Source organism: Xenopus laevis, chromosome 1S, assembly GCF_017654675.1.
Source record: "Xenopus laevis strain J_2021 chromosome 1S, Xenopus_laevis_v10.1, whole genome shotgun sequence".
Lineage (NCBI taxonomy): Eukaryota > Metazoa > Chordata > Amphibia > Anura > Pipidae > Xenopus > Xenopus laevis.
This window is the reverse complement of record NC_054372.1, coordinates 132473632-132499789: the sequence shown is the minus strand read 5'-3', so window position 1 is coordinate 132499789 and position 26158 is coordinate 132473632. Positions and strand designations below refer to the sequence as shown.

Sequence of the window (26158 nt, the reverse complement as noted above, 5' to 3'; positions counted from 1 at the left end):
GGTGGTTGACCTTTATGATGGCCTCTGGGCACACTGAAGATAAATCCAGCCCTGTGATCATCAAGCTTTATTAAAATCATTTTAAAACACATAGGTGCATCAAAAGGAGGGATAACAGCAGGCCTAATACATTTTGTGGCAATAGAGACAGAATTTAAGGATGTAATAAAGCCTTAACTATAAATGTTCAGTAAGTCCAGGATGTGTCCTTTGTGGCAGAGTTTTATATTTGAACAATAATTCATATGATGGTAATGACACAGTCTTCCATTTTACAGATGTATAAGGAAAAGAAAAAATGCCATTGTAGTGCTTCTATACTATATATTTTTATACACACATGTAGAGTTAATTGGTTCAGAATTAAATAATTATATCTTTTTTTTAGGGTAGCAAGGCAACAACAGTTATCATAGAATAAAGCGGTCACTTTTTAAATTGTGTTAGTTTAACGTCATTATCAAGGTCAGTTCTATTACACACCCACACAAAGGTAAAAGTCTCATTGTTAAGCAATAGTTCACTTTTAAATTATATTTTCAAGTTGGATATAGTATCAGAGCAGAGAGAGTGCCAGTGCTGTTTGGAAACAGGGTTGGACTGGGCCGGCTGGACACAGGGAAAAAAACAGGTGGGCCATAGGCCTCCGCAGGCTCCCTGCCCCCAACTTTACACTTCTAGCCGCAGCAAAAAGAAGGTACGCGCTACCTGGGAACATAAGAACTTTTGGGAAAGGGACAAGGTGCCAGTGACTGAATTGTGCAGCTTTCATTTTGTCCATCTGGAGTGGAGTGTGGGACCATGGCATTAAAAGATTGAGCCAACGTTGAATTTTCCACAGGGCTTCCCCAGTGCAGGGTTATATTGTTGAATTACATTACTGTTTATCTCTTTATTTAGGGCCCTGGATTACACAGATATAAAATCCCACAGACTTTTCCTCCCTAAAATATATTGTCAGAGATGTGCATGACTTTATCTAATTGTGTTTTTACATTACCTTGTGGCGCAGGATCAGATTTTACAACATCACACAAAATCTTGCACATGCCTCCTGCAGTTATGCCTTAAAAATCACCTATACTAACCCCAAGGCCACTGTGCTTCAGGGTATAGGCTTAAACTTTGCAATTTCAAATAAACCGTTTCTCCTTTAAAAAAAATCATTCGCACTGACAGCATGCCACACACCCAAAGGGCTAAGTATTCCAGATGAACCACTAGCAGAACGCAGCATTCCAATCTTATATTTATCCTACAAACTCAGCAGTATCTCCATAACATCAATCTTGTTGGTCTGGAACCAAGATGTTGCTTGTTTACTGGTGTATTTGGGGCTGTTATCCTGTTGAAATCTCAAGGGCATTTCCTCCTTTGCATAAGGCAACATGACCACTTCAAATATTTTGATGTATTGAAACTGATCTATGATCCCTGGTATGTGATAAATAGGCCCAACACCATAGTACGAGAAACATTCCCATATCGTGATGCATGTGCCACTATAATTCACTGTCTTTACAGTGTACTGTGCCTTGAATTCAAAGTACGCTGTTCTTCTGAACAATGTCTGGAACAAGCCATTTTACTCTTTTTAGAGAGAAATGCGCTATAACCAGCATGCACAACATTTTCTGCCTTCCATCCCACCGTAAGACACCCGTTTTTTCACAGAATGAATGACCTCACTGATTGAACTCCACACTGCTATTATTTGAAACCAGCTATTATTATTTTAAATACTTCTATTATTCTGAACAAGCCTCAATTAATGATTCAATTACACAGAAGCAGCAGCATGCATGTCATGACTGTTGGTTTTCTATTACTATACTTACTAGTAAATTATTTGCCATGTAGAAATATAATTTTTACCAAAAACAAGGATTGCTAAGTGATTTTGGACTGCTATTATTCTGAACACAATTGTACCTGTTTCTCTCTTTGGCTTGATCTCTTGTAAAGAAATCATTCAGATTTTTAAGATCAAATACACATGCACAGGCCATCAATACCAATTTATTAGTATACAGTATGTGTGCATATAGTCTTGACACTTAGGCGCAAACTCGCTAGCGTCCACTTCGTCAGGACAACACTAATTCCCTAAAATGCGAAGTTGCGTCCAGGGCGACGAACACTGTCGAAGTTGCGCTAGAGTTACTTCGGCAAGCAAAGCAAAGTTGCGCTAGCGTTGGCTAATTTGCATAAGGTGGGAAGTGAAAGTTGAATGGACGTATATGTTGCAGCAAATATATTACATTACACAAGCCCAGGGAACCTAAAATAAAATAAAGTTGTTATATTGCCCTACACATGAGCCCAGTGTATAGGTTATGTGCCATATGTTAGGAAATGTAGGGGGAACCCGGGTACCAAAAAAATTTTTTTTACAGTCTTTTGAGGGCTATCACCCTGAAAAAAGGAAAAGATGCTAGCATTCTTTGGTCTGAGGTGGCGGAAGCAAGTCTGGCGAATGAGGTAACGCTCAGTAAAAAACGCATCTTAGTGAATTTGCAGAGTTACGTCCATTCGCCAGAGCGAAAATTTACCTGGAAAGTCAGACTCCCTAAGTTTCACACACATCTCTACAGCCTCTTACCATGTACTGGATCAACTGAATTACCTTGTCATTGTGTTTGCGACCAGCTTTACTAAGATTTTGTCTGATTACATGTAGACAGAAGGATAACAACACAACCATCATCACTTAAGGTTAATATTTCCTTTAATGCAGAACTGTCCTAAACTAATGAGCCAATATAAAAAAGACAGCAACACATTTAAAAGTCTATAATGAGACTTATAACAAAACAAGTCATTATGAGCACTTCTGATGCCCAGAACAACATATGAATGCATTCTTCCCCCATTGCACGGACATGCATCAGATCTTCTTGTGCTCCTGTGAAGATGCTACCATAAGGAACTGTAGTTAAAGCGGACCTGTAGCAGATACTTCATGCGAACCTGATGAGGATCATAAACAATGTACTCGTTGTAATTTAATGTGTAGCCGCCGTCATTTGTCAGTCCAGTGTCCATTAGTGGACCCAATGGAACCACTGCTCCTTCACTGTAAAACGAGATTGATGGAACAGGCATTAGTGTTAACAAGAAACTGTAAAAGTTGTAGCAATAAGAAACGTTTATTAGGCAGCTTGTTATAGCAGTGACCAAACAACAAGGATTTACATAATTACATTTACAAAAACTATAAACCATTAAGAACTGAAATAAATGTATTTTAAATGTTACATTTCTTCTCATTATGTAAAACAGTTTTTGAGTGCATTCAGTTTGTCGGTATGTCTTTTTTTCTGAAATAATGTAATATTTTAATCTATGTATCAAAAAATCTCATTATTTTATTACAAGATTAAAAGAAAATGATAGCACATATTTTACGGCATTGTTGCCTACACAATTTATCACTTGTAGTTGAGTGACAAAACACCTACACCTACTCCTCTGTTGGCTAACATTGTAATCTCTGTGACCCTTCTAGTGTAATAGTTGTATTGCTGTAAAATGCACACTGCCAAGTTTTAAACCACAACAGAAATGCACTAGCATGGCAAGAGGAAAGATGGGGTATTTACCCCATGTGTAACTGTTGTATATTACTCACTGAATTATGCTCTTTTTGGGGTCTGGGATGCTCCTTCCCAATCCTTTTGTACTGTGCTTTGACTTTATCTTCTTTTGGGCATCACAATCTGCAGCAAGAAGCTCATTGCATTCACCAAGAGCCACCTATGAAGAAGAACACACAGACTGTGAATTGTGGAAGGAACATTGAGCAGGAAACATGCAGGACTTTAGATAGTAGCAAGATATTTCCTACCTCTATGGACTATCCCAAACAATGTATTTACTTTCTCTATAAAGGGCTACGTCACCTTTAAGATCACTTGTATCAAGTTATCGAATGCTCTATTCTTGTCAAATTTTCATTTGGTCTTGATTTTTTATAGCTTCTGAATTATTTCCCTTCTTCTGCTACGTTCAAGCGTTAAAATAAGGATCACAGAGATTGGCACTCAAAATCCAGATTGTTTTGTGGTTATTGGTATTTTTTTATTACTTGTTTTTCTATGGCTCTCTCATTCAAAAATGTAAACCACTGCCTGGTTGCTAAGGTAAATTGGATCCTAGCAGCCAAATAGTTGCTGAAATTCCAAACTGGAAAGCTGCTGAACAAAAAGCTAAAAACCCACCCTTTATAAATATTTTGCTGTTGAACACAGGGCCATGGAGTAAATCTTCTAAAAACTTGGCAAATTGCACCCATTTTTTGCATGCTGATCTGTACTTTGTAAATGGGGCACAAGATGTTTATACGCTGAAAGGAGAATACTACCTCAGACAGTAGGAGAACCCCCACATTTTTGTCCCGGGATGAGAAGCAGTAATTTGCACTTTTTGACGAGACGTCAGCAAAATATATTCCTTTTCCAAACTGTAACAGGCAGAAAATATAAAAGGTTATAAACTTAGAATCCATCTGTAAACCTTGCCCTATACAATTGGTTCTGTAGTATGTGTGATTAGTTGCCAGAGGCACACAGTCAAAGCTGTGCCAAATAGCAGCAGGAGCAGTGGTGGGCATAGAATCACAGTCACAATGGTCCTGTGGCCATTTTCAACGGTCCAATGAATCATTAGAATGCAGTTACTGACCTGCCAAATCAGAATAACCAAACATCTTAGTTCCTATGGAACTGCATGACTAGGACTAGCGTTGTCAATAATGACATATAAGCTTGGTAGAATCAGCTGATACTTAGTACAGAACTGATGCCACAAGGGAAACAGAATAATTCCAAGAGGAAAAAAATGTATTTCAAGAAAATATTTGCCCAAGAGTAACTGTAATGTACATGATATCAGGGCTCTGCAACACTCAGTTTTTGCTGCGACAATTTGTGTGCTGTGGAGCCTGGTGGCCATTGTAGTTTACCAAAACTCACTTATTCAGACACCATACAGTGGACATAAATTTATCGAATGCTGCACAAGGACACTAACTGATGCTAAAACCACACGCTAAATATTTGCACAGTCTATCCTAACCTCATAGTCTCATGCTGAATGTTGTGCTGGAAGGTCTTATAAGTAGTTATGGGCGAATCTGACCCATTTTGCTTTGCCAAAAATGTGCAAAACGGCAAAAATTCACCAAATGAATTGAGGTCTATGGGTAACAATTTTGTTCACTCATTGGAGTCTATGGGCGTCTTTTTCACTGGCAAAAAATTTTGATCATCACTACTTATGAATAGATCTGGATAGAAAAAGATAGATCGAGGTGTCCAGAAAACTAACTAAAAGCCATGCCGGTGACAGGCTATTGGTATTAATCCAGGGAGTTCCTCCCACCAGACTAGTTTATTTAGATGATTGAATCCTGTTCTCTTCACTCTCAGTGCATTTAGAGGGAACTGTAGCTGTTACTTACCATATAGCCAGTTACTGGAGCCTCTGGAGGGGCCACCCTTAATCCCTGGCTAAGGATCCCAACCCAGTTAGTTAGCCGAGATCCATGCCACAGCAGCATCCTATATACAAGGACAGGGGTTATATAAACCAGTAAGAAACATATTTTAATAAAATATTTGCTTCTACATGAAATTAATTAAAGTTTATACTGTATATCTTAACAGAACTGCTTTAATGAGCTGGTTGGGAAACAATATTCTGTTTTTTCACTTGCTGTCCATTAGTTATAGCTACTTGGATATGCATAAGGACTTTCAAAAAAGCCTGTGTATTTTTGTGTATCCAAGCAAGTCAGCTTGCCAATGCACAGCTGCAAATGTGAAAAACTTTCTGATGACTAGGGACTTCTCACCATTGAGTTTTAAGCATCAGTTACATATTCCTAGCACTACCAAACTATGGAAACGCTTGTGTATAAATGTCTATGAATGTGGAAACAACTTATGTGCTTGTAGTGTTTTCAATAAACAGACCTGTTAGGAAGGTCTTCTCTGAAGTTGCACTCTTCTCCCACTCTTTGTAACTCAAAGACCCGCAGGAGTGTCATGGTATAATCATTGTGTGTAGGTGCATGGGTGCTTTGCAGATAGCCCTCAATAAGCTGATGGGAGGAAACAACAGTTGTTACTGAGCAGAAAGGCATAAACAAAGTTATATTGTTGCTATTTTTATGTTTACCAAAACCCAAACAGACTCAAGTGACTAAAGGCGAGTGCATACCCACAGATTTTTTGGACAGTTAGCACTTGAACCCTTAGATTGTGTCTCTCAACTTTATGAATAGGTAACTCAGTTATAATGTTTAGGAAGAAAAAGCCAGCTAATGGTGCTTTACAATGACTGCAGCATAATCTCATATTTTCCAAAAGGTTGAGAACTGTATGCTCTAGTCTAACCTATAATTAATGTGCCCAAAAAGAATCAAAGAGCCACCTGATTTAAGATTTGAACTTGTTTTATGAAGAGAAGTACCTGGAAGGTGCTGGATGTTTGGTCCAAGGGCTGCATAGAACAATTTAACTGCCGATACTGTCTGTCGAAAGGGTGTTCCAGAGAGCTGAGCTCCAGGCTTGCCAACTTCACTGCAATCTGAATATCACCCAATGCCTGTACAGACAAACAAACAGTTAGATGTGCCATTTAGAACATATACACTTACATAGAAAAATAACCCTAATGTGGATGGACTGAACATACTTTTTGGCTTTTCTTTTTAAGGAAATATGCATTTTCTTTGTCATTTTTGTCATTAAACAGGGCAAAACCAAACGTAAAATCACATTCTGTTTTCTTGTTACAAGCATACGAAAAACAAACCACCAGTTCACTGCGAAGCCCTCCATATAAACAAACCCCACTTTTTCATAAGGTGCAGCCTTTGTTACACTGGGAGATTAGACAACTCAGTGGAAGGCTGATTAGTATTTTTTGTGCTTTTACGAAGTGAAAGTAGTTTGACTTTACTTTCAATATAAAATTTGCAAGAAATAACAACAATAAAGTTTTCCTATTTCCTCAGCATAAGCCCTATTCATTGAACACCTTTAAAATAGTCTTTTCACTGTAGTAGAATTGATACTGTTGCCCCTTTGTGGTTGTTTCTACACATGACATGGAACTCTGATCTTATTATTCTTAAATGTTACAGAAGATGGCAGTTTTTTTTTTTTGTTTTTTTTATTAAACAGAAGAGATATGACAAAATTCCTATACCAAATGACATCACTAAGCACAATTTACAAATTGTAATTCTTGGCTTTTCTACATTATAGCGAAGATAATTTGCTCCCACTGTATTTTAAGGAGATCTAAAGTCATGTTTTTTTTTTTAAAAAGCATAGATAGGTTCCCATCACTAAATAAAACAATTTTGTAATGCATGTATGTTAAAAATGTTGTACAGGTATGGAACCTGTTAACCAGAATGCTTGGGATCTGGGGCTTTCCAGATAACGGGTCTGTAATTTGGATTTTTATACTTGTCAGCAAAGCCGTCGCTGGCGAATTTTCGGAGGTTAGTGAATTTGCTCCAAGCGGAACACTACGCCAGGTGTAGATTAGCCAGGACAACGCTAATTTACTAAAATCCGAAGTTGCGTCCAGGGCGCCGAACACTGACGAAGTTGCGCTAGTGTTACTGTGCCAAGAGTAGTGAGGTTGCACTAGTGTTGGCTAATTTGCATACGGCAGGAAGTTAAATGGACGTATATGTTGCAGCAAATACATTACACTACACTAGGCCGGGAAACCTTAATAAAAAAAAGTTGTTATATTGCCCTACACATGTGCCCAGTGTATAGTTTATGTGCCATATGTAAGGAAATGTAGGGAGGAAGCCAGGTTATCTCCAAAAGATTTTATGCTCTTTTTCAGCCTGAAAAAAGGAAAAGTCGCCAGCGTTTTTTGGGAAATTTTCCAACTATTTTTTTTAGGAACTCCTATCTACTTTATTGCACTTCGCCTGGTCTGAGGTGGCGAAGGCAAGTCTGGCGCAAGAAGTAACTTCAGTAAAATCCGCATCGTAGTCATTTTGCAGTTACGTCCATTTGCCAGAGCGAAAATTCACCAGGCGGAGTGAAGTACCACTAGAGTCTCCTTCGCCAGCGAATTTTCGCCCACGTTAGTCACTTCGCCCTTTAGTTTTTTATTTGCCCCTTTAAATCTACAGAAATTCATTTAAATATTAAATAAACCCAACAGGCTGGTTTTGCTTCCAGTAAGGATTAATTATTTCTTGGTTTGGATCAAATAAATTGTTAAACTTCAGTTTATTTGATTTTAATGGAGTCTATGGGAGATGGCCTTTTCCGTAATTCAGAACTTTCTGGACAACGGGTTTCTGGATAACAGATCTCATACCTGTACCTGTTTTAAGGTACATGAGAATTTTTTCTGCAGTTTTCTCTTCTCAGTCTTGTTTGCAATCTCCTTTGAAGTTCAGTGGCCGCTGGCCATCTTACTCACTGATGCTCTGAGGTTGCAGCAATTTCTCAACAAGCATGTATATATGTAAGGGTAAAACCACCCTTGAGATTTAGCTAGCAGTTAAGCATTGGAGGGGCAGTCCATCACTAGCGAGTAGGACGACCAGTGGCCTCTGAACAAATGAGACAGAGAACAACTTCCTCCTTTGCAGTTCTCTTTAACATGTAAGCAGTCACTAACCAATGAGTGACTTGAAAGTGGGTCATATCGGATATAACTGTTCAGTTAGTTTTGAATATGATCTGCATGCTAAGGGTCAAAAGCAAACTTACTGAACAGTTATGTCTCATGTGCCCCCCCCCCTTTCAAGTCACTGACTAAGGTTAGAGAGTTGCAAAGGAGGAAGTGGAATTCCTGCTATTACGTTAGACATAGTAAGTTAGGTTGAAAAAAAGACAGTCCATCAAGTTCATGTTTTTATGTCTGGATTAACCAGCAGTTAGGCAGGTACATAGAGGAAGGCAAAAAAAAAAAAAAAACCTTCTGAAGCCTCTCCAATTTGCCTAAGAGGGAGAAAAATCCTCCTGACTCCAAGATGTCAGACCAGTTCCTGGATCAAATTGTACTATGAGCTATCTTCCATAACCCTGTATTCCCTTACTTGCTAAAAAACCATCCAACCAATTCTGAAAGCTATCTAATGTATAAGTCATTAGATAACTTTAAGGGAATGGATGGTGACATCTGTTCACTCCAGCCTTTATAGATGACATCTTTATATAAAACATTTAGAAACATTTTTATTTTGCTATTTACCCAGTTTTATATTTTCATTGAACTGTTCCTTTCCGTATAGAGATGCCTTGCACCAGACACAACTGTCTGTAATGGAGCACTAAGGGTGTGATTGTGTGTCAGGGATCTAGTGATAAGTATTGAAATGCATTAATTTTAAAATAAAATGTGTGCAATTTATGGCTATTCATTAGCTGCCTTACCTCTAGTAGCCGAACTTTTACTGTCAGGTCTTCTAGCGTCCTAATAAGAGGAGGTGTTCGTAGCCTGTCAATAAATATTAGAGTGACTTTATTCCTTTGTGGGGTATTGTGCACACACTACATCAAGCCCATGCCCCACAAAACCAGGTACTGACCCAAAATCATGGGGAATGCGGGTGTAAAACTCATTGCATGCCTCAAGGAGATCTCTGCCAAACTTTTGTTTCTTAATACAGTTTTCAATTTGCTGCAGAGAGCAGTAGCCAGCACGGATCTGTTCGACTGTCAGTTTCCCTGTGTGACAGAGAAGATGGTTCCATTAATTCAGCCCATTTGTGTAAATAAAAAGCTTGTCTTGTGATAGTTGTTGACCTGCTGCTAGTAAGGTTGGAAATTAAATAAATTGACAACCTAGGGGAGCTTTCTTTGTGTCGAATTTCATCTCAAGTACAGTTTCCTCCATGGCCTTTAAATTACAAATCAGCTCAATTAACTCCTGGATACTGTCATCCAATTGGGATTCTGGTTTGGGAACGTCAGCCATGCTCTCTTCCTTCACTGTTGTCTCTTTTTCCTGTGTGCAGAGAAACAACAGTCTACGGTGGCTTTTTATTTACAAAGAAGAAAAATAATTCTGGCGGGTTTTCATGCATAAAAAATGAAAAAATATTCCCTGGGTAGCCAGATCTAAGGGATTAAAGATACATGGCTTATTTACTGAAGTAATGCAAAGTGCAACATATTCCCACACTCAACCATGTTTTCTAATCACAATGCAATTTTTTTTTACTGTACAGGGATCAGTCTAAATATGGGCATTGTAAACTGACTGGGTTGGTGTTATGGCTTCCTGAAATTAAGCCACTTGGCATATTTGGGTGCAAATTTAGTATGCTTGGGCATGATGTACAATGAAAGCCCTGTACTGAACACATGGTTAAGTCAGATGTTAGATACATGGCTTACTTGAGTGCTATGTGCTGTGAAAAGGAGCAAGATGCACACTGGTGCTATAAGTAATACACAAGTACTTTATGCATGGCATTTTAATCAGAACAGTTCTGTAGCCATTTTACTGCTGCGCTGGGAAATCAGTAAATTATCCCCGTTATGCCCTTCTATAATCAACATAAAAGAAAATCCATATTTTCAACTAAGCCTGTTAAAATAGGCTAACACAAAAACACTGAGTTTACTATATATCATATTATACAGTTCGAATAAAGCTTATTTCAGATAAGCTCTCACATTGCCCATATTACACTTCCCATTACCTTCACAGCTTTAATAAAATATGACAATAAAGATTTATTTCTGTGTACAGGTACTTGTATTCATAATTTATTACACAACTGAAATAAATTGGTGTACCTCCTCGGTTGCATTATAGTCCATCTGCAGCATATCATATTTTCCAGCACATTTTTCAAACTGTGCTCGTTCAGTCCATAAGTTTTTAGTCTTCTCATAAAACCTGTGAAGTGGAAAAAAGTAATGGGCCTCTAACCCACAAAAATAATATTTTTTTTTTCACCCTACAGAGAGAGCATTAAACTATCCCAGTATAATATTCCCCTCTATACAGGAAAACTGTAATGTACAATGACCTTTTAAGAACAACATATGAAAATGTACATATTGAATATCTCTAAACTCTATATGCAATGCTCACTTTTTTTGGAAAATGTCTTTTGATTTTTGTAGATCGCTTCCACAGGATACCAGAGAGTGCTGTCCAACTTTGCCAACTGTAAAAGAGACATATGTTAAGCTAGAACACATTCATTGTACTCATACTAAAGTAAGTAAACAAACAAGGGAAAGTTGTGCTCAACAATACTTTTTAAACCATTAAATGGTGGAGCAATGAGGCCGTGACCACAAAATACATGCAAACAAATACAAGAAGTCCTCTGCACTCAACCCATTATCAATATATTTAAGACATTTTGTGCCTTAAAGAGGTTTCAATCTGGCAGCTCAATAATCCTGGAGCATTCTGAACTGACACAAGTTAATACATTTCTCAGCAGTTTCTGTGGAATATTAGCAACTATTTTATCAATTCTAACAGCTCAGGGATTTTGCTTGCAGAGCCAAAGATAACAAATGTATCAACTAAATGTATAATTTCTGGTGAATTATCTGAAACCCTGTTAATACAAATCCAAATTCCATGGATGCAATTCTGTGGTGATCTATTTGGGAACTTTGCTGGTCCACAATTACTCAAACATCACAATAATATAAAGGTAGGCAGATGGCACTCACACAGCAAAATGTGCTTACAATTTGTGGTTTATTAGGATCTCCACACAATGTTTCTGGGATCTACCACCTTTCTCAAGGGTTCTGAACTGAAAAAAAAATGTTTGAAGGTGAACAACCCATTTAAAGGACCAGTAACATCAAAATTTTTTTTACAAAAATTAGTTAGAATACAACAAAAAAAAAACCCACCAAGACAAATTAAATTTTAAAATAGCAAAGCATTTATTAAGAAATAACTTACCGAAACTCCACTTCCTGTCCTCTACAGAAAATGCGACACGGCGACCATCCATACTGCAGCGCTCGATTTCTTCTCCCTGGCTATTCACCGACAGTGTGTCCTGCAGCCGGTCCCTGATCTTCACGCGAATATCCCCAGGTCCCTATGTTTGTCTCTATGTGTATCAGCGCGATGTACGACCCCGCCGTGCTCCTGCCGACCCCGCCGCCTTGTATGTGTCTTTGGTGGAGGATCAGCGTGGGAAGCGGGGCATCAGCAGGTCCCCATCCTCTTCTTCCTCTGCCCGCCGTTCGTCCTGCATGATCTCCTCTGCTGTGCGAGAGCCCTATGCGATGCGCTTGGGAGCCGAACCGGTGCCGATACCAATTCCTGCGAGAGCGCAGGGTTTGCACAAACAGCTGTCCAGCTGGATTGCTGCTGTCGCTGCTAAGTTATGGATCAGCAGAAGTGGACGAGCGTTTGCTCCCCGTGCCACTTCTCTGGCTGCTCATTCATTCAGCTCTCCGGTAGCTTTGGGAGAAGAGGCAGGCAGAGAAAAAGCCCTGGGGAGCTGCTGTGTTGGGGATCACTAGAAACCAAGCGCATCGCATGCTACTAACCCTGCGCAGGAATTGGTATCGGCACCGGTTCGGCTCGCAAGCGCATCGCATAGGGCTCTCGCACAGCAGAGGAGATCATGCAGGACGAACGGCGGGCAGAGGAAGAAGAGGATGGGGACCTGCTGATGCCCCGCTTCCCACGCTGATCCTCCACCAAAGACACATACAAGGCGGGGGGTCGGCAGGAGCACGGCCGGGTCGTACTTCGCGCTGATACACATACAGACAATCACAGGGACCTGGGGATATTCGCGTGAAGATCAGGGACCGGCTGCAGGACACACTGTCAGTGAATAGCCAGGGAGAAGAAATTGAGTGCTGCAGTATGGATGGTCGCCGTGTCGCCTTTTCTGTAGAGGACAGGAAGTGGAGTTTCGGTAAGTTATTTCTTAATAAATGCTTTGCTATTTTAAAATTTAATTTGTCTTGGTGGGTTTTTTTTGTTGTATTCTAACAAATTTTTGTAAAAATTTTTTTGATGTTACTGGTCCTTTAACACAGAGTGAAGTTTTACCTGCAACTCAATTGCTTTTAAGGTTAAAACTCCCAAACATGATTGCCCTTTTATTGGCCACCACTGGGATCACCCGAGGCACAAAATGTCTTAAATACTGTATATTGATAATGGGTTGAGTGCAGAGGACCTCTTGCATTTGTCTGTACATATCTAAAAGTACAAAGCTAAAGTAATCTAGCCAGATATAGCTGATCCACTATTTATTCAGTGAAACCCAATACTTTAAGCTCTACAATATATTATCAAAGCAAAGAAGAAACATGTTAAGAGGACCATCTGTAGTAGTCTCCGTTACCTCTTCCCCAACGCATCCAAACAGAGAAATTTTTCACACCATCATCTTCCAGCAATTGGATAAGGTAGTACTTATTGTTATTGAACTGAAGGTTGGTCTATAAAAGAAATGCAGAGAAGACCAATGTTTTTCTGTCTAGTTTTGGAATGTTTGATAGGTTCAGGGACTTTAAGAAAACAACAGTACATTACATAATTAACACAGTTTTCCCCTCTGATAAGGGCTAAAAGGATAAAAAATCTGACGACTTTTACCTATCAGTAAACACAAAAACAGTTAATTCCTTTAATAAATGTTCTGCAAATATATTAAAAGATAAAACAAAAAGTACGGTATTTGTATTTTATAGCTTTAATCCTTACCTACATAGCAGCTTGCAGTTTATTATTTACATCAGTCCTTACTCCAGTGGAGCTTACAATCTAAGGCCCTTTATATACAAACATATAACACTTGTGTCAATTTCATCAGTATCTGATGAAGCTATCAGTACATTTTTATTGTTGAAGGAAACCCACACAGATACAGGCAGAATTCACATACACCCTGTAGATGCGAAGTGCACTGCGCATTAAACATGCAAGGCAATCTTGCTTGCATTATTCCTGTGTGCCATTGGATTTCTTTGTATGGATTAGACACAAAAGAAAACATATGGTAAAAATTATATACATATTTTTTTCCTTCACTGGTATAGAATATAGGCAGCAAATATTCTATTTTTAAAAGTCACTATGCCAAGAGTGAGCTCAGTAGTGATGGGCAAATCTGTCCTGTTTCACTGAACATTTTTTACATTAAAGTCAGCGGGCATTTGTTGGACCATTTGTTAGATTTTTTTTTACAATACACTGGAAGCTGTGGATGCTTTTATTGTGATATATATTCCAGCCTGGAACACATCCCGCACCACCACCACTATTAACCCATCCCAATGCCTATTTAATTGGTCTGGTTTTACATATCTTGCATGATGGCAGCCATAATCTTCAGGAAGAGTTGCTGCTATCATTATCTGCAATGCCATGTCCTTTCATCTCACTGAGAGACACTTGCAGGACGCTGCAATGAGCAGACTGCATGTGCTGTAACATCAGATACTCCCTGTTGGCACTGACAGTCTCTCCTCGAGAAACAACTGCTCCACAGAGTGTGCACACAGTTGCAAAAAAGCAATAGCAGATATCAAACACTGAATGTAAAAGTGGTTGGTCTTGCTCCTGGGGTGGAGCTTGAGAGGTTGAGGTCACTGCATAGTGGCGAAGAGGGGTATTTCGTGAAGAGGGTGGAGAAGTTGCATTCCCGGTACCAGAGGCTGCCCACTCTTTTTGGTGGTGCTTGGCCAAATGGTTTCGCATTGCAGTTGTGCCCAGCCTGCCAGGTGTGGAGCCACGTTTCACCTCTCTGGTGCAGAGATTACAAAAGGCACTTGTTGCATTCCTGATGCCAATACTTGGGTTTTTCAGGTGAAAGAAATCCCACACAGTAGACTTTTTATGTGCGTATGGCATGTGGATCTCTACATTTTCTACCTCTCTGCCAGTAGTAAGTGCCACCCTATTTGTGTAATCAGAACAGTCACCCATGTAAATGTTTCCAGTTTCAAGTAACTCAGGTGGATGCAATCCTGTAAAATGCATTTGGGAATCATGCTGACTACTTAAGCCAGACACTGAATGCCAGGTTTGGAACTGCTGCTGGGGCTGCTGGAAATGCTCTTGATGTTGATATTCTTCACCAACACTGTGTTCCCAAAGGTGCCTGGTTGTTTCTCCCTGTTGGTGATTATACAACCAAATTAGCACCTCTAGCCACTCTATATACTTAATGCATTTTAAGAATGATACATTTTACATCTTCAGTTGTTTCTGAGTGTGGCAATAAGCAGTTTCTTAAGATTTCCATATGTAAACAATACAGGGAATTGTGGTGCAATTCAAAATATTAAAGGAGACAAAATTTTTATCCTGATGAAGGAAGTGTTGACCCCTCTAAAATGTTTATGCACAGGTGGTCTTCCCACCTGCATTTTATACAGAGTATGTGCAGCTCCTTAAATGGGTCGTGTTGCAGTATATGGCATATGTAAAATCATTTAGTGGAGTCTGCACCACCACGGTAAGATTGTGTGGATTGTAGGTCGTTTGCCTGTGTATACTTGTTGGACAGGGAATAAACATTTAGCAAGGCTCACTCTCCACCCCTTGTGTCTCCTGGGCACAAAACCTAATAGCCAGTGGCACCACAACCTGGATGCATACAGTGTAACAAATTGCCAATTTTTGCCTTTGTCAGAGTTAAGGTGGCCATACACAGAGAGATCCTAACCGATATGCCCACATGGAGGTGGCGATAGGCTGATTTGATCGTGGGCCCTAGGGATCATAATGTTGCCAATATGAGCAGTCGGATCGCGGGACTGCATCAACGAATAGATGCAGCCGTGATCAGACGGGATTGTTAACCCTGCCCGATCGATATCTGTCCTAGATTCGGCCAGATATCGATCGGGGAAGCCCGTCAGAGGGCCCCACACAGGGGCGAATAAGCTGCCGACTTGATCTGTTGGCAGCTTTTATAGGCCCGTGTATGGTCAGCTTGAAAAAAAGGCCATCTCTGTTGGCAAAAGGTCAGAAAATATCTGCAAGCAGATTTAATATCAGCAAAGAAAAGGGCAACATGAGGATCATTGCTAAAAACATAAAGGGTTAATACTTACTACAAGTACTACTACAGACAGCTTTATTTAAATGTAGACCACAAATGTTGCAGATTTCCTGTAAATTGTTATTATATTTATATTCCACATCAGGCACCTACCAAATAAATTTTACTGAAACTTTGGGTTCAGTGCTTAGTTGCCATAAACATAAGCCAAGGCCACTGACATGTGTGGTGTCACTGGGAGACCCAGAGCAATACTTGGTTACTCTTCTATAAAATGTAGCTATCCTGGTAGGGCTAGATTAAAAAAGACCAGATAATTATATTTAATACGGAATACAATTATCTCCATGTAGCAGACCAGAGATGAAGGAACGTGCTAGACGCATATTTCAAATTAGTCTTTTTATGCCAGTGTGTTCATGCCAGTAAACCATAATAATATAGACATTATTAAACAGCTGTAAATGATTATATGGGATGGAAAAAACAAACAAAACGACTCCTCCCTGTATTTACTATAGACAGAAATAAACAAGAACAATACATGTACTGGTGCTTGAACATTTGTGGTGTTGAATATTTTTTATCAAACTTTTCAGCATAAATAAGACCAAAAAACAATGTTTTCTTCCAGGTTATATCCGTCTGTATGACAAATACCTTAATAACAATTGATACTGAGACAGCCAGGGTTTAAATTAAAAGCATAAGCAGAATGCTGTATTTTTGTGCTCATGCTAAACTGTGGTATATACATTTCCTCATTAAATCTGCTAAAACATCTTAGAGATAAGTTGGGGGGTTCCATAACTGAAGGAAAATAAAAAGATAAAACCTGTTAATTCAAACCAAGATATAGTTTAGGAGTATGTTATTTAAGACTTGTTGAATCCTATAACTGGCAGAGACTAGAGGATAATATTCTCATATTGTTAAATCTCCAAGCTGACTGTATGGATTGTGCCCTGTCAAGAGATGGATCCATACTGTCCTTCACATCCACACAGTTCCCACATTGGTAGTCATACCAATTCCCAAATCATTCCATTGTCCATATCTGGATGGTTTAACATATATAAATAGTGACTGTGGATTCCTGAAAGGATTTAGGATATGATTTATCTTGAATATTTTTAAATGTATCACCAGCTGGGGAAAATCTATTATGCCCAGATATCTCTGAGTTGTAATTATTTTTACAGCTTGATTAAATGGAATAATAAAAAAGTACTTTCAGAACTGGAATAATTTGTTCTACCATGGAAAAAAGTGTTAGAATTCATAACCCTGCTTGTAATTTGCAGCTAGACCTAGCAATTCTGAGGGCTGTTGGAGTGCTACTAAACACCCTATAAAGCAGGATGTTGTTTGGAAAGTCTTGATAAATAGTTAAAATATCAAACTGCTTGAAATATTTTGTTATTCCCTAGTTTGATATTGAATATTTATGCCCCAATGTGGTATTACATATATGACAAATGTACTGCTGTTGAGGCACAAATGGCATTCCTGTACTAGTTGTAAATGAGTAGTTCATGTTACACTATTCAGAGACTGGTGCAGGATGTCTGTGCTGTGCAATGCGTAGCTCATTTAATATCCCTTGTACTTAAAGCACAAGATGGCAGGCCAGTAACACACATTAGAAATGCAGATCATCACCTGTCCACTGCACCGCACCCAACCATACCACAACAGTAGTGTTTTGGGTTGATTTATTGAAAATTTCTGCAAAACTGCTGCTAGCCCCGCCAACCTTTTCAACTTCCTACTGCCTCCTTTCCCAGGCTGTGCAGGGGTGGCTGTGGTGCTCAGCACACTGCACTATAGGATAGAAATCAGCAGGTGGGCTGACCTGATAGGGTACTGAAGCCTGTCTTTATCTGTGGGACTGCAGGGCTGTGATTGACTAACCCCTCCTACTGTCATTATGGCAGGGACCGTTAAGGCACACCCACCCCTCATTTGTAACATGGACAAAGACCAGAGCAGATATACAGGGAGTGCCAATAAAGACAACAAGGGGAACTCCACTAAAACTTAGCCTTTTTGAAAAGTAAACATCATTTCAAACAACTTTGCAATATACATAAATAAAAAATATGCAGACTTTTTATGATTTTTAACGGTTTGGAACAGTTCCCTAAGCCTAGCCCCTGCTGATATGTCAGACTACTGTTACTTTGTATCAACAGCTAACTGCATCCTCCAAACCTCACAATTCATTGTACACATGATTTCAATAAGAAAAGGAACATCCCAGTGCAATGCATTGTGGGTTATGTAGTTCCTGCATGCTGTCTGTAAGCTGTGGAGAAGTTGTTACAATTTGTAACATCACCGATGCAGATTTCAAATTGGAGTTATTATTGCTCATGACACAGTAAATGCTTATTGTTTTGTCTCACCTGGTTCAACATGACATCATACACATCATCTCCCTCACAGAAAACATGAGCCTGAAAAAGAATAGTACATATTAATACATTCTGTATCTGCTGCCATATCAAATCAATGTCACTTCACAAATTGCACGAAGTGGGAAAGATTCAATAACAGCTATATTTTAGCTTATGCTAAAATATAAAAATGCACTGATTAATAATTTAACTCACTAAATGAGATACCATTGGTATAAGGTGTCCAAATAGGGCATAGGCTGTGCAAAATAAAAAATGTTTCCAATACAGTTAGTTAGCCAAAAACGTAATGTATAAAGGCTGGAGTGACTGGATGTCTAACATAATAGCCAGAACACTACTTCCTGCTTTACAGCTCTCTAACACTGAGTTAGTCAGTGACTTTAAGGGGGCCACATGGGACATAACTATTCAGTGAGTTTGCAACCGATCCTTAGCGTGCAGCTCAGAATCAAAAGCAACAGTTATTACCCATGTGGCCCCCCATTAAGTCACTCATTGGTTGCTGCTTGGTAACCAATCAGTGGAAACCAAGAGAGCTGTAAAGCAGGAAGTAGTCACTCCAGCCTTTATACATCACAATTTTGGATAACTAACAATATTGAAAACAGTTTTATTTTGCACAGCCTATTCACTCTTTTTTTTTTTTTTTTTACACTGAACAATTCCTTTTCATCTCAACGGGAAGTGAGTACTGGACTGTAGTGTTCTGTTATGTTACACATCTGGTCACTCCAGCCTTTATACATTACATTTTTGGCTAACTATATTGGAAACATTTTTTATTTTGCACAACCTAGTTACCCGGTTTTTGTTTTTACACTGAACTGTTCCTTTAAAGCGATATGGATATGTTCCTCTATAAAAAGAAACGTGTGAAAATTGCTTTTCTGTGATGCCCTACTTGGTACCCTTGCCACTTTTTAAAAGGGTATAAATCCTGCAAATCATGTTCCCAAATGGTACGTTACAAAAATGCAATGTGCAGCGATCCTTATTGAGATCCTGCAGGGATCTCAATAAAACACAAGTTGTTATACATTGGGATGGTCATGTGATGCCATTTGAGATTATTTGCAGCATTAATACGGTAAAAGTGCATACCTGTCAGTGGTACAACACATTCCTATTATGTATAGGGAGATATCAGTTTTATTATTAGGGTAGTGGTTTATATTTCATCAATCAACCCCTCATCTTTGGGGCATGGTTTGTGTTCAAAGGCATCTATTTTATTTTAAAAAAAAAAAAAAAACTGAGTCATACTTAAGCTACGATTATTAGGGGTTCAGACCTCTAACAAAGTGCAGTATTGGCAATGTTTTTACAGATTTTGTGGTGATAAAATAACGTGCTCCCAATAGCTGCAAGATAATTGTATTTATTATTGTTCATGACAGGACGAATCCAGATCAAATTGATGGAAAGCAGAAAGTAGGTTACACTAATAAACAGCAGGTACCAGTCCTTGGTTTTAAGTCTACTGTTTAATCACAGCTGCTTAGATCTGGTTTAGCTACACAGCCACTGGATGGGCTCCAGGTGTATTGCAGAGAGATCAGGAAAGGAGATATAAGAGGGCAATGTGATTGTTGATAATGTAAACTCTTTAGGACAGGGCCCACTACAGCTCTTGTATTGGTTATCAGTATTTTTGTATGAAATTCCTAGTTATTTTCCAGCACTGCAGAATATGATTGTGCTTAATAAATGTTATGTTATAACAACAACAAGTTTGTTTAGGCAAGGCCCCATTTAGCTCCTGTGTCAAGATCATTGGTTGCTTTCCTATTATTTACTTATTGACAGGACCGCACAAATACTGGTAAGGTTTATATAATGGGGAGGCGGGAACACAAACGGGGGATGACACAGAAACTGTTAAACTAACCTGTCCTACACACGGAAATTTAGCTTGGCAGTTTTGTAATTTTATCACTCATTTTATGGTCAGACTTTATTTGTAAATGTAATTTAAGCAAAATGCTATACTGCCTGTCCTCACTGCAGGATAGCAGGTTTTCTGGCTAGTTAGCTAATCATCACTTCTGCCTGTGTTGGTCTTCTCTTGCATGAAATTTTGCAATACTGTTAAGCAATTTAAATGTGGTCATCTTACTTAGATTTGCCCACCACATACGAAGCGAAACGTAATCCATTCATTCAGGAGTTAGGTACATACCTTCCCAAGCTTTATGGAGCATTCAGGATCTACTGGAGCTTTACCTTTCATTATCAGAGTCCTAACCTGTTCTGTGTAAAGAGGCACTTCAGTAAAATGATTTGTTGCAGACATAAGAGACAAAAATTCAACCACTTAAAGTGTATTGCTAGGTTTACCTTTATTCTCCTCTGATTCATTTTCTACATTTCTTACACTGTTGCTTCCACGGGCTCTCTTTGCAGGTGCACTAATGATGCTCTTTTGCTGAGGAGCACTGTTAGAACCTACAGCAAAAGAAAAACAAAGCCAAATATGTCTTACACATTGAATAGTGTATTAGGCCTATGTCGTCATCGACTCACACAGGGGATCAGGCGATTGCGTGCTCAGAATGTGGGAAACTCTTTAGCAATAAATCGAATATGGTTAAACACAAGAAAATTCACATGCGATAAGCCAATTTTTTGGCAGGTTAAAATGGAGTTAAAAGGTTGAACTTGATGGACATGTGTCTTTTTTCAACCTAACTTGCTATGTTACTATGCTATGTTATGTTAAAAAAAAAAAAAATATATATATATATATATATATATATATTTATATATTTTATATCAGAGTGATATTTGGTTTTGGTCAGATATTGATCAGAGGAGCTAGAAATAGAGCAGTTTGTTTGACAATGTATGTGGTCCTCTGCCTATGGATCTGATGAGCCCTCAACTTATCCTTGAATAAATCAGCACAAATGGCCAACCAAATGGAGAATATAAGAGAATTTATACCTAGCTTAAAACCACCTTCTCTCAATAACTTAAAACAACCTCAAAACATTTTGGAATACTCGCTAAAATTTTTTTTACACCATTTCACCTACCAGATAAGCTGCGTTGAATCTGTCTTTCATATTGGGTTTGGCTATTCTTTTGCACCATCGCTTCTAGATCTATGATGTATGGACGACCTCCCAAGCTTACAGGCACCACCTTAGCTTCTGATTGAAAACCTTCCTCCAGAGCTACACATGTGCAAGCATCATATGAAATCCAAGCCCCCTCATCAGACCACCACTGCCACACAAAATCTGAAAGACAGTGAAAGAACACCAGCATTACAAAGACAAAAAAGAAAAAAAAAGAAAAAAGATTTAAAGGAGAATTCAACCCTTAACTTAAAAAAAACGCTACCCCCCCCTACGCAGTTCATGGCAGCCATCTTCCTGGCCTTCAGTAATCTAAGATTGAGACCGGCAAAGCTGCGCATGCGCAGTTGGAGCAATTTCCCGGTTAGCAATAACTACGCGTGCGCTGAAATAGACGGAAATTTCCGAGGCACCAGAAGAACAAACAAAGGCCCGGAAGATGACTCCCTGAATCTGCACTGAGGGGTAAGTAAAAAGTTAGGGGCAATTCCCCGGGTTAGCAGCTAGGCGGGGGGGGGGGGGGTCTACGTAGGGGAGGCCAGGGCAAGATAATGTATATCCTATAAGTGGCATTTATAGTTATTCTATGAATTATATAGTATTTATACTTTCTATAAATGTTAAGTGCCATTACCTATTGTATCCCAGGGCTTTAATTAAGTGTGTGTGTGTGTCACTTAGTAACCAAAAGACTGCTTCACAATTACAGGGAAAATTATGTGGCATCTTACATTTGTCACGATCTTGCACTGCCAGTCGGACCGATCTCTGGAACCCACTCTGTGTGTTTTTCTGAACCATTTTCTGTACATCCACCTGTAGAGACACCCCTGCAGCTGGTGAGACCGTCACAGATCGTTTCCCTGTACTAAAGAGAACACAAAACAACTTTGACTTTTCACTCTATTTAAGAGTGAGAAACATATATTATCATATAAAGTGTTATAAAACTTCAGTATACACCCTCTCATGTGATTCAGTAATAGAAAGATATTCAGAATATTCTGAGAATATGTGGTTCACACCTCTTACCTGAATGACAAATTAATCTGCGTGTTGAGCTCAGGGGAAAATGGGATCCAAATGCCACCATCTCCTTCCCATTCCCAGCAATAGTTTAGCTCTCTTTTTATATTAGTGTTTGCCTCTCCATTACAAACATCTGTAGCAACATTATTCTCCTCTTCTGGTTCTATTTTCACCACAAGTTCTGGTTCTGGATCAGAATCTGCTTTTCTCTTCTGGGAAACTACAAAATAAATGAACTCCATTTCTTTAGCATAAAATTAAAGGAAAAACAGCCACAGTTTATAACTAGCCTTTTACCTTTCATTCATAAAGATATCTTACTATATACAAAATTTACTGTTGAAAGAGGGTTCATACACAGCACAGCAACTATTCGTCATACATGCAAATATGCAGAGACTGCACACATATCATGTCCTCAAATGTTACCATTTGTTGATGGGCAAATTTCCAAAATATAAACTTAACTGATAAATATGTATTCTGGTTTCAGTACAGCACACAAATTCATGCTCATGACATATGTACTTGAAGATACTGGCTGCTAATAACTAGGATCACTGTGTTGGTTGCAGGTTGCCGCCTCTCTGGTAAAAGTTATGCTTGGGAAGAAAAGGGTAAAAAACTATAGGAAGGTCAGTAGTTTTTTTTCCAGAAAAGGTGACAACCCGATCTATAATTTTGTTTCCGTGTGCCTCGAAGTGATCTTGACTCACCTACTCCATTTGTATTCTTTTCCCCTATAAAAGACAATATAAACCACCATGGTGAGTTCCAAATCCAAGTTGCTCGGGTCAAATAATCTTTGCTCATCTTCCAACTCAATTGGTCTGGTCCTGTAACCAGGGCCAGATTTAGAGAACGGGCACCCCTAGGCCCACTGTTGTTCGTCACCCCAATCCCTTTTTTTTCCACTCAAATTTTCATCATCGGGTCGAGAACAATAGGGATGGGCACACGGGAAATGTAAAAACTATCGTATGTTAGCATACCGCCCCCTAAAATCCTGTTGCCCGGGCTTCAGTTGCCTCTCCACAAATCTGAGCCTGCCAATGGCAACATAAATCCTGATGCTGAAGAGGCCAAGGTCCTTATTTAGCCATAAAAATAACAGATCTATATAGAGACATATCTTCTGCACCAGTCTCTGCTCTGTCATCTTATAGGAAGCATAATGTATCTGTGCACATACTGCTATAATCTGAACTGCTGGTCATGAAGTAAAGAAAATAGTCATTTGTCTTAGACAATAAGATACATGTGCTCAAATCCTACTGTACTTGTAAAAATCTATAGGAAATGCGATTACAACCATCGTGAATTTGCTGTCGCAGTACAGTATAAAACACACAGACAAGTAGAGCCAACACTGGGCCATAATAATAATAATAATAACTGCCCATTTTAATCCAGAAAAGCAGACAGAAATAATAAAGCTGTGAGCGGCTGCTGGGAGTTGTAGTGCAAAGACAGAAGTTGAATATATACAGACACTGACAAGCATTATGCACTGATACATTGTATGACTTGTTTACAATCAGACTACTCACCCCGGGTCTTTCTCACCCACCCTTGGACATTCGCACTGCGCCCCGACATCTTCACCCAGAGAAATTCTATCCCACTTCGCTGCACAATTACACTCGTTACGGTCTCTTCTGTTCACTACCTTCCCTAACAGACTAGTTATTCTCCAGGATCCCTGCCCGCTCTCTATCGGCGGCGGAGAGAAAATGACGCATATTTTTCGCGCAGGGTTGATTTGCAAGCCCATTGGTTTATCGAAGAGTATGAGAATTCGAGCAAGGTAGGCGCCTAATTAGGGCAGCCAATGAAAGACAACATAGCCGATGATTGACACTTCTAGGCCGTTGCCGAAACATGATCTATTCAAGGGTATTTTCCCGCCAAATTCGGGTGAGTAACTGTAAGTTACGGCCGCCTGCTGATTAACTATCCGTGACATTGTAAAGCGCTTACTTTGAGGACACGGTTCAAAGGCCCGCCTCTTATTTACATAAACCTCGAGGGTGACTCTGGGAGCTTACTGGCGTTACATTTCGCACTCATTATCCTTTTTAAGTGACATAAAAACATTACAGAGTCCTGAAATTGTATATTTTGCGCTAATGTTATCAATTATAATTATTGTCACAAAAAAGAATACAGGCGCCCTAAAACAAAACATTTTTCATCTTGCGGTATATATATAATTAGGACTCATTTGGTGAGACGAGCGGAAGGGAAGCTCATTGCTGAGGTTACACGCTGGGTGCGTCACATCCGTGTCGTCACTCTCTAAGTACCTCCGGGAAGGTCTGAGACTTGAGCCAAAAGCCGCCCTCGCAGGGCGTAACCCGAGCAACGGGTCAGTGAGTCCCCAGAAACCCCACTCAGGAGTGGAACAGTCCGTGGAGGGCATGCAGGAGAAGCGCAATCTTACGGAACGCATTTTAGGACATCATGCGTCTACTTACGTTTGCGTCATGCGTCGTCCTATGCCTTCTCCGTTGCGCATCGCTTGCCTTTGAAGTCACGGATCATCCAAATGTGCAGTCGCACCTCCGCTCTGTAGCCTCCCTCCTCAGACGTCGCTCATCAACGCTCCGCCCTCAGACTTCCTCCTTGAGCTGTCAGACGTCGTCCATCAGGAATCAGTCGTCCTCCATCAGGCATCCTCCATCTGGCATCAGGAATCCTCCATCAGGCGTCCTCCATCAGGAATCCTTCATCAGGCGTCCTCCATCAGGAATCCTCCATCAGGCATCAGGCGTCAGGAATCCTCCATCAGGCGTCAGGAATCCACCATCAGGCGTCAGGATCAGGCGTCAGCATCAGGCATCAGGCGTCAGGATCAGGTATCAGGCGTCAGGATCAGGCATCAGGCGACTCTCTGTCCTGGGCTGCTGTATTCATTTTTTTTTTTACTTCCGGTTTTACATTTGGCGCATTTTTTCCCCAGCCAATAGGAGTCTTAGGTTTCGACCAATTAAATTAAAGCTGCCACTTGTAGGCGTCGCCATTTCGTCCCACAGACATTGTTTGGCAAGGCACGCTGTCTGGCTCCGTTCATCTACCCCCGCATGATTTGTGCTGGTAATTAGATAATTAATTAACTGAAATGTGGCATATACTTTAATTAGTTCGTGTTTATGTTGTTTTTTTTATTTATTTTTTTTAAATCATTTAGCTTGCTGCTTACAAATAATTTACACTGCACAAGAGAGAGCAGGTTTCTCTGTACTTTAATTACCTTCCATGGCTTTGTGTTTTAGTTTAATATTTTAGAATATATAATATTTTTCTGGTTTTATTGCATTAATTTTATTTATTTTATACGTTTTTTTTATTTGATTTATTTTATTGCTATTATTGTCATTACAGGTATTTACCATAGCTTTGCAGCTTGCTCGTTTTTGTTTTATAAACCAGTTTTTACCCATGTTTGTTTTACTTGTCCTTTAGCTTCTATTTTTTTTTTTTGCTCTATTCTAACTTTATACTGACCACATCTAAAAAAAACATGCTCTGTAAGGCTACAAATGCATTGCAAAGGCTGCGTTTCGATTACTCCTTTTCCTATTCAGGCATCTCCTATTGATTTCCCACCT

General features: G+C 39.4%; 1 protein-coding gene across 3 annotated transcripts; it reads right to left on the bottom strand.

Annotated features, from left to right (window-relative positions):
* Positions 1-2701: 2701 nt before the first annotated feature.
* On the bottom strand, positions 2702-25634 carry parp2.S (poly(ADP-ribose) polymerase 2 S homeolog). Of its 3 annotated transcripts, none has more exons than XM_041575536.1 (19): positions 25025-25634; positions 22551-22767; positions 22250-22386; positions 21474-21680; positions 20776-20883; positions 20618-20688; positions 18424-18474; positions 13349-13445; positions 11098-11173; positions 10797-10899; positions 9837-9999; positions 9581-9719; positions 9426-9489; positions 6475-6609; positions 5976-6103; positions 5462-5561; positions 4364-4462; positions 3632-3756; positions 2711-3076 (listed from the first exon to the last, which is right to left on the bottom strand). In XM_041575536.1, exons 3-19 carry the CDS (start codon positions 22317-22319, stop codon positions 2917-2919), a joined length of 1896 nt encoding a protein of 631 aa, XP_041431470.1. In that variant the 5' UTR covers positions 22320-22386; positions 22551-22767; positions 25025-25634; the 3' UTR covers positions 2711-2916.
* Positions 25635-26158: the final 524 nt, after the last annotated feature.